Below are 17,041 nucleotides of genomic sequence, written 5' to 3' on the forward strand. Positions count from 1 at the left end.
CCACTTGTGTGCCTCCGAGACTAACTTGCTTTGCTTTTCTTTCATGAAGTCTAGTAACCTCTCTGGTTAACAAGCTCAGTTTTGAAATCTATTGTAAACATAACTACTTCACCACATGGCTTCTAAATTAATGTATAGTCATGACAGTCTTGACTTGAGATAATATCAAACAGTAGAAACACTCATACGATTGCATTCATAAAAACAGCCAGAGGTGTGTGCAATGCTATGTCTAGCATCTATTTAATATTGTCTGTGACCTACCTCTGTCAGTGTCTGGACCTTTTTCAGGAGTGCTGGTCCCCTACTGCTTGCTCTTTGGTTAGGCTATGCCTATAGTCCCTGTTATAGCTGTGACTATTGAGTGGGCAGTAAACCCATCTCTTTCTGGGGGAATGAATGTGGCCTAAAAGAACAAAGAAGGCTAGGCATGGTGGCTCACCTCTGTCATCCTAGCTAGTTAGGAGGCAGAGATTGGGAGGATCATAGTTTGAGGCCAGCCTGAGCAGAAGTTAGTGAGACCCCATCCCAAGCAATAGGCTGGGTGAGGTGCACACCTGTGATCCCAGTTACAGAGGAGGATGCCAAGCAAGGCTGACCCTAGGCAAAAAAAAAAAAAAGTGAAGCCCTGTTCAAAGCAAACAAGAACTGGAAGCCTCAAAAGTCAATAGACCCTCCCTCAAGTCTCTTTGCTTTGGGATCAGGTCACACACTTTAGCCTAGGCTGGCCTGGACTGTGATCCCCTACTGAAAGCTAAAATACAACCTTCCCTGTAACCACACAGAGAGGCGCACCTTACAGACAGCTAGCTGACTGAAGTACAGTAGATAGTAGAGAGAGGACTGCATTTCCACGGAGTAAACTTTCAAACAATCCACAGACAGTTTACTGCAATGAGCGTAGAAGTGGGTCTAGTGGGAGGGGGTGGATGAATAAAATGGAACAGAGGACAAATATAGCCAGAATACTCAGTGGACATATGTGATAAAGTGGGAAATCTAAAATGAGTTTGAGGAAAGAATGATGGGATGGAGGGACTGGTGGGAGGGACTGATCAAGGAACACTGAACACTTACATGGACACGTTAAGTTTGCCCCAACCTTTTCAAATTCAGAAAAAAATGAATTTTACCAAAGAGCTGGGAGTGTGGCCCAAGAGGTAGAGCTATCTACCTGGCAAATGCAAGCCTGAAGTTCAAGCCCCAGAGCTATTACAACGAATGAAGGAATGAACAAACAGTAACATATCAAAGGGATAGAGTTCATTTCAAAATGGTGAATTCAATAGTAAGCTGGGAACAAACGGAAAAGTTAGAATAGCAATGTCAAAATGACTTTAGAATGTCACACTAAGCCCATTGAACCATGAAGAGTTGCTCCTTTACTTGGAAAATGAAGGGACACATGCATCTAGAAGTTTCAGAGTTTCTCAGTCTTGACTAGAGTGAGGAGAAGAAGGCAGGGTGTCTCCTATTTAACAAATGTTCCTTTCATTTCTTTCTCCCCACATTCCTCCGCAGAGCAAGGTGGTGAGTGAGCTCTGTGAAGTTCCTTAGACTGTAGACCAGGGCTGTGTTTCCTATCAGAGCCATGGTTGCTGGTGTGGGGCCCAATTGGACATCTGTTCTCTGAAGGACACAGTTCCCTCGCCCTTGACTGTGTAGACCATGATGCTGTGTTTGTGTCCTCTTACTTGACAGTGCAGACTCACTTCCTTCTAGCTGTAGTCTTTAGAAATTCCTAGAGAGTAGACTCTGTCCCAAGTGCTGTATTAGTTTCCTATTTAGCCATCCCCACACTCCTGGTCTGTTGCTGGGACCATGCGTGGCTCTCAGGAACGTTTTATTATTGAAGCTCATCTGTCACGTGGTTGGTTTGCACACTGCAAAGGTGTCTAACTTGAGTCATTGTTCCATAAGGTGGAGAAAGAAAGAAATACTGAATTTATTTCAGGATGTTATAAATCCCCTTCAAGAGATGTATTCACCCTTTCCTGAGAGGCCTGTATAAGATTCACGGTTTTCTCAGTAGGATTTTCTGTAAGATTCTGTTGGAGATCAAAAGTGACACTGGTTCAATGAGTCCAGCTTAATGTGGGGAGAGTCTTTCTTTTAAAGCTTGTTGGGCACCGTGGAAAGACTAAGAGCTAAATTGAGATCCACCTTAGGGTTTTGCCTTAACCTCTCTGTGTTCCAGTTTTCTTACCTGTCTAGTGGAGACAGCAGTGCCTCACTTAGGTGAAGAGAACAGGTGATATATGCATGGGATCTGGCCCTCGGGAGGAATAGAAGGACTAGGCCTCATCATCACTGATTCTAAAAACCAGAATTAACCTGCAGAGGGGTGCAGGATGGAGAACCCCTGATTGAGTGAGACCTTTTAATCCCCTGTGTCTAACCAGCGATTCGGGCCCTCTCCGTATTGCCAAGACCCCATCGCCACCAGAAGAGCCTTCACCCCCGCCGAGTCCCACAGCTGGCCCCAACCACACGCTCGCACCTGCGTCTCCTGCGCCTGTGCGGCCCAGGTCACCGTCACAGGTGGGAAGAGAGCACACCTGCAGGGGAAGTGGGAGAGCTGGCCTGTAAGGTGATCTCTGGGGCGTATCCTGTGGCTCAGGGCTTTGCTTGAACTTTCCATTGGGATTACCTTCCCACCAAGGAATCAATCTGTTGGTTTTTGTTTTCATTTGACAACTATTTGAATCTCTGGGACTTCTGCCACCCTCAGCTTCCTCAGGCGAGTTTGTGTTCCTACGCAACCGTGTCGGGCTCTCAGAGTCCTCTCTTAACAGCTGGGAGTCTAGCTCAGTGCTAGAGCACCTGCCTTGTATGCAACGGGTTCTGAGGTCTACCCCCAGCAAGCCTTTAAAAAAACAAAACCAAACCAAGCAACCAGGCAGAGGTGGCTCATGCCTGTAATCTGCTTGTAATCCTAGCTATTCAGGAGGCTGACATCTGAGGATCATGGTACAAAGCCAGCCTGGGCAAAAAAGTCCATGACATTCTTTTCTCCAGTTAAACACCACAAGGCCAAAAATGTAGCTATGGCTTTAGAATTAGCCTTGGGCAAAAATGCTCAGGGACAACTCCTAGGCTCTAGGTTCAAGCCCTAGCACTGACATACACAAAGAAAATTTATCCCATCTTCCAAAGTGTCTTTATCTTGCCCTCTCATCCAAACTGCTTTTCTAATGCTTGTGTTTGTTCTTGGAGCAACAAGAGTGGTTATATTTATGTGTTATTTTATGCATTTTCCCATATTTACCACTGTATTGCACTTAAATAACCACTCAATAAAACTGCATGGATCGCATGGTTGAGCAGAATCAGTGAGGGCCAAGCAATGGTTAACTATGGAGAAACATTGCCACTCCCACTTTCTCTATTTGGAGTAAACCAAGATTTCTTGTTGGAAAACTTGAAGTTCCTGGTCTAGTTCACACTTTCATGAACATAGTTGAAAATAAGGAAAATTGTAAAGATACATATTTAGTAGATGCTAAACATTTACCTCAAAATCTTGGAGTAGAAAGTAAGATGGAAGTTGCCTATTGTAAAACTCATATTGTGACCTGAATGTTTCCCTTTGGATCATTGCCTGTCGGTGCTCATGGAGCCTCCAAGTAGACACATGCCTGGCCTGAATCAAGTAGAAGAGTCTACACAGGTCTGCACTTAGGTCAGAGATCTGTTTGTCCATAGCTCTGTTCCTGTGACATTTCTTCACATCTCGCCTATATCTTTGATTGATTTCATGTTTGTGTTTGATGGTCCCTAGACAAGGAAGGGGCCTCCTGTTCCTCCTCTGCCTAAAGTCACCCCGACCAAGGAACTGCAACAGGAGAACATTATCAATTTCTTTGAAGACAACTTTGTTCCGGAAATCAATGTGACGACACCTTCCCAGGTGAGTGGCTGTTGTCCACCTGGGATCTGCCCAGGTGAGTGCATGCTGCAGATCTGGGATCTGCCCAGGTGATGCGTGCTGCAGATCTAGGATCTGCCCAGGTGAGTGTGTGCTGTGGATCTAGGGTGCCAGATGTATCTTGGTAGAGTGATTCTCAGGGATCTGCCCTTAGAGAAAGTGGCAACGTTGTAATTCTTAAGAGGATTGTTTTAATTACTTTGAACATTGACACATTCTAAAATGGAGGATGTATTTGCATACTCTTTTCATCCAGAGTAGTATAATTAGTGAAGAAAAATATGGAGACCCATAAACTGAAGAATTGTAAAGAATCCTTTGCATCATCTCTCTGTGACATACCATTAATAAATGTAAAGACCTACATTTGTATTCTTTTGTTTTCCTTCAGTTTATATTTATTTAGTATCTTAAAATCTGATGGTATATTTATGTAACCTTGACTTGACTTCACTGAGCATTTTTTCATGTCACTCTGTTGTCCTCTCAAAACATATTTAACCTCAGTATTCTGTTGTTTTGATCTCAAAATTTAATAGAAGGTGCACACTTGCTCAAGATACTGATTGATGTGTTGGTGAGGTAATAACATCATTGCAGCGGATCCTGGTTCTGGGCCACCCAAACTCTTTCCTTGAGAGTGAACATCCCCAGGGATGCCAGTGGTTACTCTTCTCAGACTCAAACAATATTCACATTGCATAAGAGGTGGTGTGCCACAATTGTGGCAGGATGTAATTGTTGAGCATGTAAATAAGAACATCATGTTTAATATCCAGTGATGGTCACATCTCATTGGTAATGGCAGAGGCAGTATATTGATAACAAGAAACCCAGAGAGCCAAAATTTGTAAGCAATAGGTAACAAATACTAATTTCTCATCCCTTGTGAGATCATTTATTGAAAGACACTGTGCTTTGAGCTGTTATCTTCTTCCTTCTGTACTTTGTATGGGATGTTGTGTTTAATAAGCTCCAAGTGTGCAGTGTGATTTAGCAGTGCTTTGGGGTGGGAGAATTGTATGTTTATTGGTGTGTGGGCAGATTGTGTATTGGTAGACATCCATGTGCCCCAGGGATGGCTGTCTTTGAGTCACATGACCTTACCTAGCCCCTGCCCATAGCCCTGACACCAAGTATTGGCAGTTTTAATTTCCAAGTTTTGCTGTCTATTGTCTTTGCCACTGCCTACCTTCAATTCTTTTTTGCTATGTGGATTTCCACAGGGAGAGTGTTTTAGGGTAAGAAAGCCCTCACTTAGTTGATTTTGCCAGGGTGTCTCCTCAGTTCCATCAAAGGCAAGGACTTATGTACTTAGCTGAGGACAGTCAAGTGGCAAGAACATGACACTCAGAAGTTCTGAAGTAAAGAAGAGGTTCTGAATGTTCTTTCTTTTGATCTATGGTTTGTGGGCTCGTAGGTAAGGACCCTTTATAGGGTGTATGTAGAGAATCAAGTGCTAGGCTAGGCCCCTGCGTGCTGGGAGCATTCACTTTTGCTGGTACTATGGAGCCAGAGTAATGGAATTGCTGAAGAGCAGGAGGAGGAAGGAGAAGAATCCTTTCAAAATAGAATTTCCAGCTCTGGTTGTGGTCACCATTGAGTGGTGGAACCCCTCACCCAGGCTTTCCTACAGCCTTGTGCTGGTCCCCAGGGCCCCTCAATGCCAGGGGCTTTTATCATACCCATTATTCTGCCAGCTGAATTCAAAACAGCTAGCTCCCAGAGACTATTAGGAAGATACATTTTGGGATTTCCGATTTATTTATGTTGTTTTCTTTTAATCTGGGAGGAGGAACGGGGGAGCAGAAGGGAGTTATTCTGTTACTCTTCTGAATTTGAGAAGCAGCCTGATTCCAGGTGGTGTGATTGGAATTGACTTCATCACTAATGACCACTTGTCTCTTGTCATGATGTGGGGAGAGGGCACTGAGATCGATTTATTTTCCTATCTACTGTTGAGGTTCCTGAGTGAGACAGTCTAGCTTTATTTAAAAATAGACAAATGCCACCTCTTCCTGAGGTGTGTTAGTTGTTTCTCCAGCTATATGTTCCTCTGTGGATATAAGTGATTTCTTCAGTTGTTTGTTCCTCTGTGGATACAGGAGACCTTATGTGGTAATTCAGCCTGTGCAGCAGAGTTCCTGGTCCAGCAGATATGGGGTCAGTTAATTTACATGACTAAGGAGATCCCAGGTGCCCTTGTGAAGCTGGTCCTGGGATCTCCCACCCACTACGGTGCAAACATTGTTGTAAGCCAGGTGGTACAAACCTGTGAGCATTGACCAAGTTCCTCTGTGAATGAGCCGATTTTTTTCCATGGAAATGTGCATCCTGACCCTTTATCACTGCCACACTGACAATTGTGTCCCGGGCTCGGGTCGCCTCCCCTGGCCCGTGGATCAAGGCTCTGCTATGCTTCTAACAGCTCCCTTTCTCACCCTCTCCCCTGGTCAACCGACCTGCAGTTAAGGCCAGGGTGGAGTGGGAGGCTCAGGAAAGACCTCAGGTGCACGGGGCTGTATGAGATCGCTTTACCCACCTCCTTACCCGTGAAGAAAGCCAGGCGTGCGTGGATCTCGGAGATGCTTCGTGAGCAATCTGATTTATTAGGGCGGGGCAAAGGCTAATGGTAGGAAGGGACGAGAGAAGGGTGATCGGCCAGAACGCTGATAGGCTGGCGAGCTTGCCATAGGACCCCCTCATGAGCTAACATCACTTGGAAAGCGCCATGCCAGGGGTGAAAACCGTGAGACTGGGGGCACATGGGCTGGTGAGAAAGTTTGGGGGGGCTGTTCGCAAAGCCAGTTCTTCTGGTTCTGGACCCAGAGAAATGTGGCCTGCTTCTGCATTCCCCAGGGCTGGGGAAAGGGCGGCGTCTTGGGCAAGGTTTCCAATGCCCTTCCCCCTCAAGGCTAAGGCTTCCCCAACAATTGTGTGACTTAAAATGTCCCTCATTTGGGATTACATGTTTTATGTATGTGTTTACAATGTTAGATATGGTGGTTGGCTTCTATGTTAAGACACAGAGTAGAAGTGAATGGAATGTGTCATAATTATGTGACTCACAGGACATGGATGGATGATCAAAGAAAATAAATAAAAACTGAAAATGAAATGTTGACTACAAGATAACAGTGAAAACTAGAGAGTTTAGGGGTGTGAGAAGGTTTTTCTCCAGATATATTCACATCCAATGATCCACCAAAATACTGTTTTAATTTTTTTCCTAAATGACTCATCTTACATTAACAAGATCAGTTTATGTTTCCAGTTTGCTATTTTTAATATGTACTTAATGGGGAAGAAAAGCAATCGTGCTGTCCCTGCCCGGATTACCAGATGTAATGGGTGACACCCCAGTCTACCATGGATTTGTGCCATTTGACCTCTAACCCTCATCTTCATCACAGCATACTGAGACAGAAATCTGTCAGTCTGACAGAGCCCTCTAATGGCTCAAGCCTTAATGGGAGCACAGAGCGTTTTCTGGGAAGTGTCTTTGCCTTCTCATAGGAAGAGGATGCATTTGGCTGTACAGCAGGGCTATCCTGCTTACATGCTTTGTTGTTGTTTTGGTCTTTTTTTTTTTTTTTTTTGCTTTTCAAAAAAAGTCCTAATTTTATTATTTTTCAGTAGTTGTACAATGGTGTGACCATTCAACAAATCAGTCTATAAGTACAATGCATTTTGATTGATGTCACCTCTTTCATTATTCTTCTCTATCCCCTCAACCCCATCGCTTCTCCTCATTCCTCTACCCTACCTCTTTCCCCCTTCCCCACACCACCTTTCAAGTTCCAGTTTCCTAGTAATCATTCTGTTGGACTATGAGTTTGTTTTTCTAAGTAAATCTCTCCTGCAAATACCATACTTCAGTAAATACATTTGAGTGTACTTGTATACAACTGCATATGTGTTTACTTTGACATTTATATTGCCTTAGTTCTAGTATCCATGTATGAGTGAACGCATTAATGATTTGTCTCCCTGGGCCTACATTTTTTTTTTTCCAGATCTACCTATTTCTTTGCAAATGATATAATTCTTTTTTTTTTTTGGCCAGTCCTGGGCCTTGGACTCAGGGCCTGAGCACTGTCCCTGGCTTCTTCCCGCTCAAGGCTAGCACTCCGCCACTTGAGCCACAGCGCCGCTTCTGGCCGTTTTCTGTATATGTGGTGCTGGGGAATTGAACCTAGGGCCTCGTGTATCCGAGGCAGGCACTCTTGCCACTAGGCTATATCCCCTATATCAATTATATTGATATAATTCTTAATGGATGAGTAAAATCCCATTGTGTATATGTACCACATTTTAAAAAATGTATTTGTCCATTGAGAGGCATCTGGGCTGATTCCATACCTTGGTTAGAGTGAATCGTGCAGTAATGAGTATGGTTGTACAAGGACTTCACTGTATCTTGATTAGTAATCTTTTTTACTAAATGCCCAAGAGTGGTATTGCTGGATCATAGGGTAGTTCTATGTTTAGGGGTTTTTTTTTTTTTGAGGAATTTGCCATCTTCTTTTCAGAGTGGTTGAACAGGTTTACATTCTCACTAGCAGTATAGTAGGGTTCCTTTCCCCTCACATTTGCACCAGCAACTGTTGTTTGTATTCTTGATGATGGCCATTTTAACTGGGGAGAGATAGAATCTCAATGCTGTTTTGATTTTTCTTGCCTTTATGGCCAGGGATGTGGAGCATTTCTTCATGTGTGTTGGCCATTTTTACTTCTTTTTCTGAGAAGACTCTGTTTAGCTCATTTGTCCATTTATTAATTGGATTGTTGGTTTTAGGGTTTAGTTTCCCGAGGTCTGTGTATATTGTCAACATTCACCATTGTCTCCCATTCTGTAGGCTGTCTCTTTAGCTTCTTAACTATGACCTCTTCTATGTAGAAAATTCTTAGTTTGATCCAATTCCATTTCTTCCTTTGGTTTGCTGAGCCCCTGGAACTTTAGTCAGAAACGTCCTGCCTGTGCCAGGAAGTTCTGATGTTTCTCCTGCTCCTTCCTGTAGTAGTTTCATGGCTTCCAGTCTTACATTAAAGTTTTTGAACCATTTTGAGTTGACTTTAGTACAGAGTAGCAGAGAAGGATTCAGTTTCTGCTTTCCGAATGTTTTTCCAACAGCCTTTATTGAAGAGACTCTTTTTTCCAGCCTGTTTTTGGCTCCCTGATTAAATATTAGGTGGGTATGTGGGTTTATTTCTGGGTTTCTGTTTTGTTGTTCCCCGTGCCAGTGTTGGTGCCAGTACCAAGCTGTTCTCATAACTATAGCTCTGTAGTGGAGTTTACAGTCTGGAAATGTTATATCTCCAACACTATTTTTTTTCTTTTGTCCAGGATTTTTTTTGAGATTTGGAATCTTTTGGGTTACCTTAAGGCTTTTTGTTTTGTTTTGTTTTTAAGTGTGCATTGTTAGCTGAACTGAACAGAACAAAGATAGAAAAGGTGTTCTGGACATGTTCCAGGACTCTTTAGATGATATTTGATCAGTTAGTCATTTCTCCTCTCATCACTTTTATCTAAGGGACTCGGGGAGTGTGTGAGTAAGCCATCAAAAGGTAAACTGACCCTAATTCAGTTCTCTTCACTGTGGTGTAGTTTACAGAGTGCATGTTTGAGGCTATCAAACTGTTATTAGAGAGATTCCCCATGAGTGAGCTCATGAGGTAAGCCATCTCAGGGCCCAGCTAATGCATGCCTTGTTTATCTGTGTTTAACAGAATGAAGCCACCACGGAGGTGAAGAAGGAAGAGACTCTGCTGGATCTAGACTTCGATCCCTTCAAGCCTGAGGTGGCACCCGCTGGCTCTGCTGGAGTGAGCCACTCACCCATGTCTCAGGTATCGAGTTGACTTTTGGATATTTGGGGAGGGCATTTTATACATACATTGCCATTAAGTTCAAGAAGGTAAACAGTGACTCTTAATTTCTTTCAAATAATGCTCATCTCCTTTCCTTTGGGTTAAAAAATACTTCCCAATAGGAAGGAGGAGCAGGAGTAACATTTATCAATAGTAATGATTCTGAATCTCCAGATACTGTTAGCTGTCTGATCCCACAGAAGTGTCACACCTTGCATTCCCGTTTGTCCTGGAATCACCACTTACAGATGGAATAATGGGGCTTCTCTTTACTTTAAAAGAGGTCTTATGGCTTCCTAAAATAAAGCTTCTTCTTTTGTCTTTAGGTTTATTCTTCTTCCTGTTTTCCCCTCATTTTCTCCTTCATCCTTTACAACTTGAGGCATGTTTGAATTAACTATGAGATTGTATCCCAACACAAATCTTTTTTCAGGCTTGATAGCTCTGAACTTGAAGTTGTCCTGCCCATTCTTTACCCTGTAGAATGGCCTCCCACCATCTTCTTTTCTCTTCTTCCACTAGTTGCTGAAATAAGATCCTGTGTCACAAGGGTAGTTGTGTAGTGGCTATACTGATTCTTCTGGAAATATCATTTACAGTTATCTGTAAAAATGGGAAGATATTGGCTCAAAATTTAGGTAATTTTGAGTGTTGAGTGGTAATTTTGGTGTTTTTAGGGAACATACATTTGACTTTGGGGAAAATTTTGAACATGCTGGAATTTACCACAAGTTAAATTAATGAAAACGTATTGTAAAACTTCACTTAGAAATTGAGGCCGAGCTGAATTTCCTGGACTTGAAGTCTTCTTGTCCTTCAGAGTAAGCCCCTGGGAGATGACTAAATATGATCGAATAGAACCTAAGTATCTCCAGAACATGATGCTCAGTACAGCCCATGTTTGAGAAAGTAGTTGGGTTTCTAAAAGCCTCCCTCTTGTAAATACAAACAACTCTAATATGTCTAGGCATAGGAATTCAGGAAGTGTGTTTCTAGAGCTAAAGCTTTATAAAAATGATTGATCTCTTAGATGAGTGGCTCAGGAAATTATCTTTATACTGTCTTAGGAAATGGAGATTCCTATGTATATTAGACTAGTAGAAGCCCTGTAAATTCATACCATTACTTTAAAAACAACTGTTTAGACTGTTTAATTCAGTTTTCCAAGTATGTTTGATTGCAGAAATCTGTTTTAGGGAAGCTTTTCTTACAATTCATTGAATTTCTATCTAAACCATATTTTGGAAGATATGAAAGTACTCATTGCCAACAAGTATAACATCGTCCCTTGGTGGCAGTGAAATGTGGACAGTGAATGCCTGAGTGGCTTGGAGTGAGTCCATCTCAGAGCTCTGTCACTGCAGAAACAGATGGATAAAAGAACCCACTTGCCTTACCCTTTGTAATTCACTACGTTCATGGCAGAAGAAAAATTCCTGTGGTGGATGGTGAAAAGAGTGAGTGAAAGTCCACTACATTTTTCTGTATGGAAATTTGAACCAAGAGAGAAATGACTTTTATATCAATTCATGATTAAATCAGCCCACAAATTTGAGACTTTGTGTGGATTTCAGATTAAATTATTCATCATTTTTTCCAACATGGATTTCCTTTTGTTGCTCAAATGATCCTACCTCAGGTTCTTAAGTGGCTGAGACTATAGGCATGCACCACTGCACTTGGATTAAGGATTCTTGCAGAATTAGAAAATAATTTTGATTAATGTCTTCAAAAGTCTTTGTACTACTATGGGAAGTACATTAGTGTCATCAGGGCAAGCTCTATGGGTTCTGTGGATTTCCTTTGGAGCCATCAAGTAAATTTCTTTGGCTTCCAGTGGTGTAAGGGAGTCACCCATGCCCCATATCCACTCTCCTCTCGCCTTATTCACTGGGGATAAAGTCTGAGTTGAGGGACCAATAGCACAGTTGTTACATTCTTTTTCACTCACAAATATCTTTAACTATCGCTGACCCCTTGCTGTCCTCTGACTCTCTTGCTACCAGCAGAACACATGATCTTGTGATGTTCACAGTGTTCATGTGAGCTCTCACCTCCTTTCACCATCCTGGAGAGTGATCAACCCAACATTCTACATTGTTGCCTTCCCTTGGAGAAACTGCCCTGCTATCTACATCTTGAAGAGACCTACAGCATTTACTATCTGTTTTTATTTTGCTCAATCTCTAAGTAGTTGCACAAAGGCGGCTTCAATCCAACATGTCAGTTTATGAGTACAATATATCTTGATCAGTGTCACCCCTTCTATCCTTCTTCATCTCTCTCAGCTCCACCCCTGCTCTCAAGTTACCCAGTTAATTTTCACATCTGTATATATTGACAATTATGACTGTATTCACCAGATACAAGTTATAGAAACAGCCCAGATGCCCTATAATCTATAAGGGAATCAAGAGCTCATGGTATATCTATACAATGGAGTTTTACTCAGCCATCAGAAAGAATAATACATCATTTGCAGGGAAATGGATGGTCGTGGAAGAAATTAAGTTAGATGAATGAAGTCGGACTCAGAGAGGCAAAGCTCACATGTTTTATATGTGAAAGTTAAATGTAAATTATAAACATATATGAAAATACATGCAAGTTCATATGCATACATGCACAAACCAATTGTCTAAAGTTTTTGTATTTCTTAAGGGTCTGTGAAGCAAGAGAAAAGAAACTCTGTGGACAATGAGAAAACGTATGTTAACGCAGAAGTAGTTTGTGTTCACAGAAGTGTGCCTTTCTGTATTTGATACTCTCTGAGAGTTTGCTAAGCAGGAGTCAAACCAAACTGTACAGAGATTCAGAGTGAGCAGCTGAGTAAATTTAGAATAGGCTCATACCAAGAGGTGGGGGATGGGGGGCACTCATTATAACCGGGGATCCCACTTTCTGTGGTGCGGGTTCTCAACAAGACATCTGTCCTTGCCTCTGGAAGCATCAGCATTTAAAATGGCAGTGCTGGGCTCCAGTGATGCAAAACAAGTTTGCAAATGTGGGTCTGTCACAAAAACAAGGCACATTAAAGGGATGTGACTTTAATTCTCAGTCTAAGAAGAAAGAAGAAAGGGAGGTCTCTCCCACCACCCCAGCCCACAGTGGAGGTTGTTTGCACCATCTGGGTTTCTTCCTGTGAACTAATAAGCTTTATAATGAAAATCCTCCCAGCAACTCTAATTGATTCATATGTCTTAATGGGCACCCTGCTTATGTGTGTGATTACCAATTAATTGAACTACATGCTTTGTAACTCAACACATTGAAGGAACTGCTTTGGGGGATTCATTTATCATCAAACTGATCACCCTCTGGCCTCTCGAATGTGATGGGGTAAGGGATAGTCACATGATTAAAATATGCCTCACCTCCATGAGGTATATCACCTAAGATCTGGTTATCTTCCTGTTTTAATGATGTATGGTTCAATTAACACTGTTTCAGATGTGGGATATATTTCAGATTTAGGATTGTTTTCTGTTTTTGGAACACAGAGCAGATGGATGACACCTGTGTTTTCCAGTGTGGTATGCACTAGCCATGTGCACCAATTTAAACATTGTACTCACAAGCTGAAGTGCTGGACTGTACTTTACCTGAAGCTGTTCAAATGTTCTGTCTTTGACCCTCCAGAGTATCAAAGAGAAAAACTACTTATTATAAATTATTTTAAAAAATTGCGTACATATAATACACTTAAAATTTTGGTTCTATTAGACTAGAAGTACCCAGTAGCCACGTGTGACAAGTGTCTAACCAATTAGATGATAAATACATTTCCATCACTGCTGCAGGTTCTATAGAAAGGTGTTGTATTGAATGCTTAAAAAATATTTTTTGCTATAAAGTCATTTCTCACCTCCTTACATTTGTCACTGCCTAGGTACTTTTCTTCCATGTTTTGGATTTATAGAGTAATAATATTTTGTTCATTTTTTTCAGACATTGCCCTGGGACTTATGGACGGTAAGAGCTCTAATCTCCTCTATCTTGAGCTGTAAAAATGTGGAAGCCTCATTATGTTTTATTTCCCTTACAAAGGAAAGAAGAAGACTCACATATTTAATGATAATCAAACCTTCTCATTTTCACAACCTCAAGAGCTTGGTAGGGGAAAGTGTGCCAGGGGTCCAGGTTGTGGGATAGCTAGTCAAGGCTGTGGCATTGTGACCTTCACTTCTACCTGTGAGCTGGTAGCACATGGAAGGGCATGCACCTGTGTGGTTGCTTTAAATAGAATCAAACCAGTGTGAATGAGAGCAGCGGCAGATGATTTTAACTATGATTTCCTAATTACATGCAATGAAGCTTATTTAATAACAAGCTGGATTTAAGTTCAGACTTTAATACTGATAATGTTGGGACTTTGAGCAATTTTTAAAATTCTCGAAGCTTCAGTTTTTCTTGTCAATTGAATAAAGATGATAGCAGAGACCTAAGAGAATTGTGTGGGGATTTCATCAGGTATTTGTAGCCCAATGTGTAGGACTTATCAATAAAAGGTAGATATTATTGCCCATGTTATCCATTCTGCTAATCTGACAAGTATTTCTAGAATATAGAGTTGAGGAGATGTGAACAGAGTATATGTGGTATTATATTATCACAGAGAAATTAGGAAGACTGTTGCTATTCTTGGAGATAAGGCTTTTGTCTTAGAAATGTTCTGGTCATAAGGTTTTAAGAACCTTACTTGAATTCATGCATTTTTGTTTTTTTTAATGTACCCTACCCCCTTTTGGTACTGATCCTGGGGCTTGAACTCAGAGCCTGGGCACTGTCCCTGAGCTTCCTGCTCAAGGCTAGCAGTCTACCACTTGAGCCACAGCTCCACTTCCAGCTTTTCTGACCATTATTTGGAAGTAAAGAGTCTCATGGGCTTTCCTGCATGGACTAGCTTTGAACCTCAATCTTCAGTTCTCAGTCTCCTGAATAGCTAGGATTACAGGTGTGAGCCACCAGTGCCCAGTGTGTCTTCTGAAGTGATTCTGTTACTTTCTCCACTTAAAGAGAAAAGGACTGTCCTCATCTCTTCTGCAGAACCATGGCCACACTCCATTCTTTGAGATCATTGACAGCATTCAAGGGGAGAGCTAAGAATGTTCTTTGAAACCACCTATGACTAAGTTCTTTTGTAGTGAATTTGTTTTACTTATGTGTTCCCCCAAAAAGAGAGGAATGAATTGGCTTTCAGGGCATTTGAGTTCTAGCTCAACTCTAGTATTTTTCTTAATGTCTAAAGAGTAATGCTATTTATTTTAATTCTTGGGTTTCCTATGTTTAGTTGGAGCTGTAGTGTTTTTTACTTTCCTGTGTGGAGAGGGTAATGGTATTTGTTGTATCCTGGTCACCCAGGACTCGAACTCATGACAAATCACCAGCACTCAGTCAATCAGGCTAGGAGTCTTTATTTAGCTGTGCACAGTGTCTACTGGTAAAGAACAGCAATGAGCCACTGCAGGGCTGGTTTTTAAAGGTAGAAACTATACATTCTATGGCAGGTGGTCACATAGCACAGATGCAGGGGGTTAATGCAGGGGGTCAGAACAAGTCACAAACAGGTTAAGCAAGCCATTTACAGAAGCAGAAAATTGCAGTCAGGCTGGCCTAATATCAACTTTATTTTAACAATTGTTACCATATTCTCCTAATATCAACTGAAGCATAAGCCGGCTAAAACAATGTAGTACTTGATCATAAGTGGACCAACCTGACAGTCACCATGGCATTTCTATAACTACTACTATGGTTATTTCTATAATCTATTCCTATGATCATTTTTACAATCTGTTACTATGGTTGCTATATAGATATAGAGAGAAACAAGGGCTACATATATTTTTAAATGTCAAACTACAAGTAACTAGTCTCACGGGTTGGGGTGTAGCCCTCTAGCATGGAGTCACCAAAATGGAGTTATAGAAGCTGAGTAAACTCTAAGATAGTGAAATTTTACAAGCCCTATTGTTTTTAGGAGCTTGGGTGGCTACACTTTTCCTTGGTCTTTACAGTATTATCTAGAAGGAGTTTCTGACTGTTCTAAAAAACAATACTACTAGGAATATTGAGAAAAATAAATAATTATGGACATAAATATTCATTGTTTTTACTCTTCCCAACCAACCAAAGGATTTTGCTTTCATATAGAAAATGGTTCCTAGGTTGAGGAAAGGTAATCCATAAGGCAGAGTGGTTAAGATCAAATGAATCCTTCATCAACGCCCCACCTCAAATTCAGAACCCAAGGGAAGGATGAGTTGGAGAATATTTTGTTGGTTTTTCTGATGCTGTGTCAGGTTAAAGCATATGATGCTGGATAATTGCTTTGCCTGTAGAGGTTTGATCTCATTTTAGTATTTATTCTCAGACTTGCTTGCTTATTTGAATGAATAAGCATTGCATAGTCCGCTCAAGCAGAGTATGCATAAAGTATTTTCTGATGCTAGAAAATTGCAGAAGTTTTCTTTGTGTTTCAGTTGCAATTTCTCTACAGTAGTCTTAAGCAATAAAATAATTCCTATCACAAATAAATCGCAAAATATAATCTTAAACAAGAGAATTTAATTTGCCAATGCATTTTCCTTCCTTGTCTCATAATTATTCTTTTTTTTAAACCCATACAGACTAGCACTGATTTGGCACAACCGGTAGGTAAACACCCAGAAAACTGGATTTTTGAAATATTTAGTATGCATTCTATACATGTTGTTTATTATAGATTGAACTTTTCCCCTATTGTGTTGCCAGTCATAGATTTACCCAGTTAATTTAAAAGCTTTTTAACATTGTTCAACTGGTGTTATCCTACTAAAGAGCTTTATGTTTTCTCATCAGAACTTGTCATGGTCTATTTCATCTTATTTTTTTTTCCTTTGCTTTTCTACATATTTTAAAGACTGACTCTTCAAAAAGTCTTTCTCTGTGTAACCTGATCATGGAGGAAACTCCAGACAGTGGGTTGGCCGAAGAAATTCAAAGATCTCAAATTGATATAGGTGCATTTACTTGGGGCCCTGATGCTAGTACAGAGAGTGTCAGCCAGGAAATGACCCTCAGTGAGTCTCAAGAAGAATTTGCATGTGTGTCTGAAGCACAGCAAGACAGATTTTCTACCAGAATGCTCTCTTCCACTGACTGGTCCACTGTAGCCAAACAGAGCGAGTGTGTCCTAGAGCCAGGCCTTGCAGGTGGAAATGAACAGCTGTCCCCAGAGCCCATGCCTGAGGCTGGAGTTGC

General features: G+C 41.4%; 1 protein-coding gene across 1 annotated transcript in view; it reads left to right on the forward strand.

The window, feature by feature from the left end:
- Amph (amphiphysin) overlaps nucleotides 1–17,041 on the forward strand; it is a 142,265-nt gene that overhangs the window by 95,950 nt on the left and 29,274 nt on the right. The window contains exons 10-14 of the mRNA XM_048339447.1: nucleotides 2,403–2,541; nucleotides 3,782–3,910; nucleotides 9,659–9,778; nucleotides 13,748–13,771; nucleotides 16,429–16,452. Coding sequence (XP_048195404.1) covers nucleotides 2,403–2,541; nucleotides 3,782–3,910; nucleotides 9,659–9,778; nucleotides 13,748–13,771; nucleotides 16,429–16,452 — 436 coding nt within the window. The remainder of the gene's footprint in view (nucleotides 1–2,402; nucleotides 2,542–3,781; nucleotides 3,911–9,658; nucleotides 9,779–13,747; nucleotides 13,772–16,428; nucleotides 16,453–17,041) is intronic.

This window comes from Perognathus longimembris, chromosome 2 (assembly GCF_023159225.1).
Source record: "Perognathus longimembris pacificus isolate PPM17 chromosome 2, ASM2315922v1, whole genome shotgun sequence".
Classification (NCBI taxonomy): domain Eukaryota; kingdom Metazoa; phylum Chordata; class Mammalia; order Rodentia; family Heteromyidae; genus Perognathus; species Perognathus longimembris.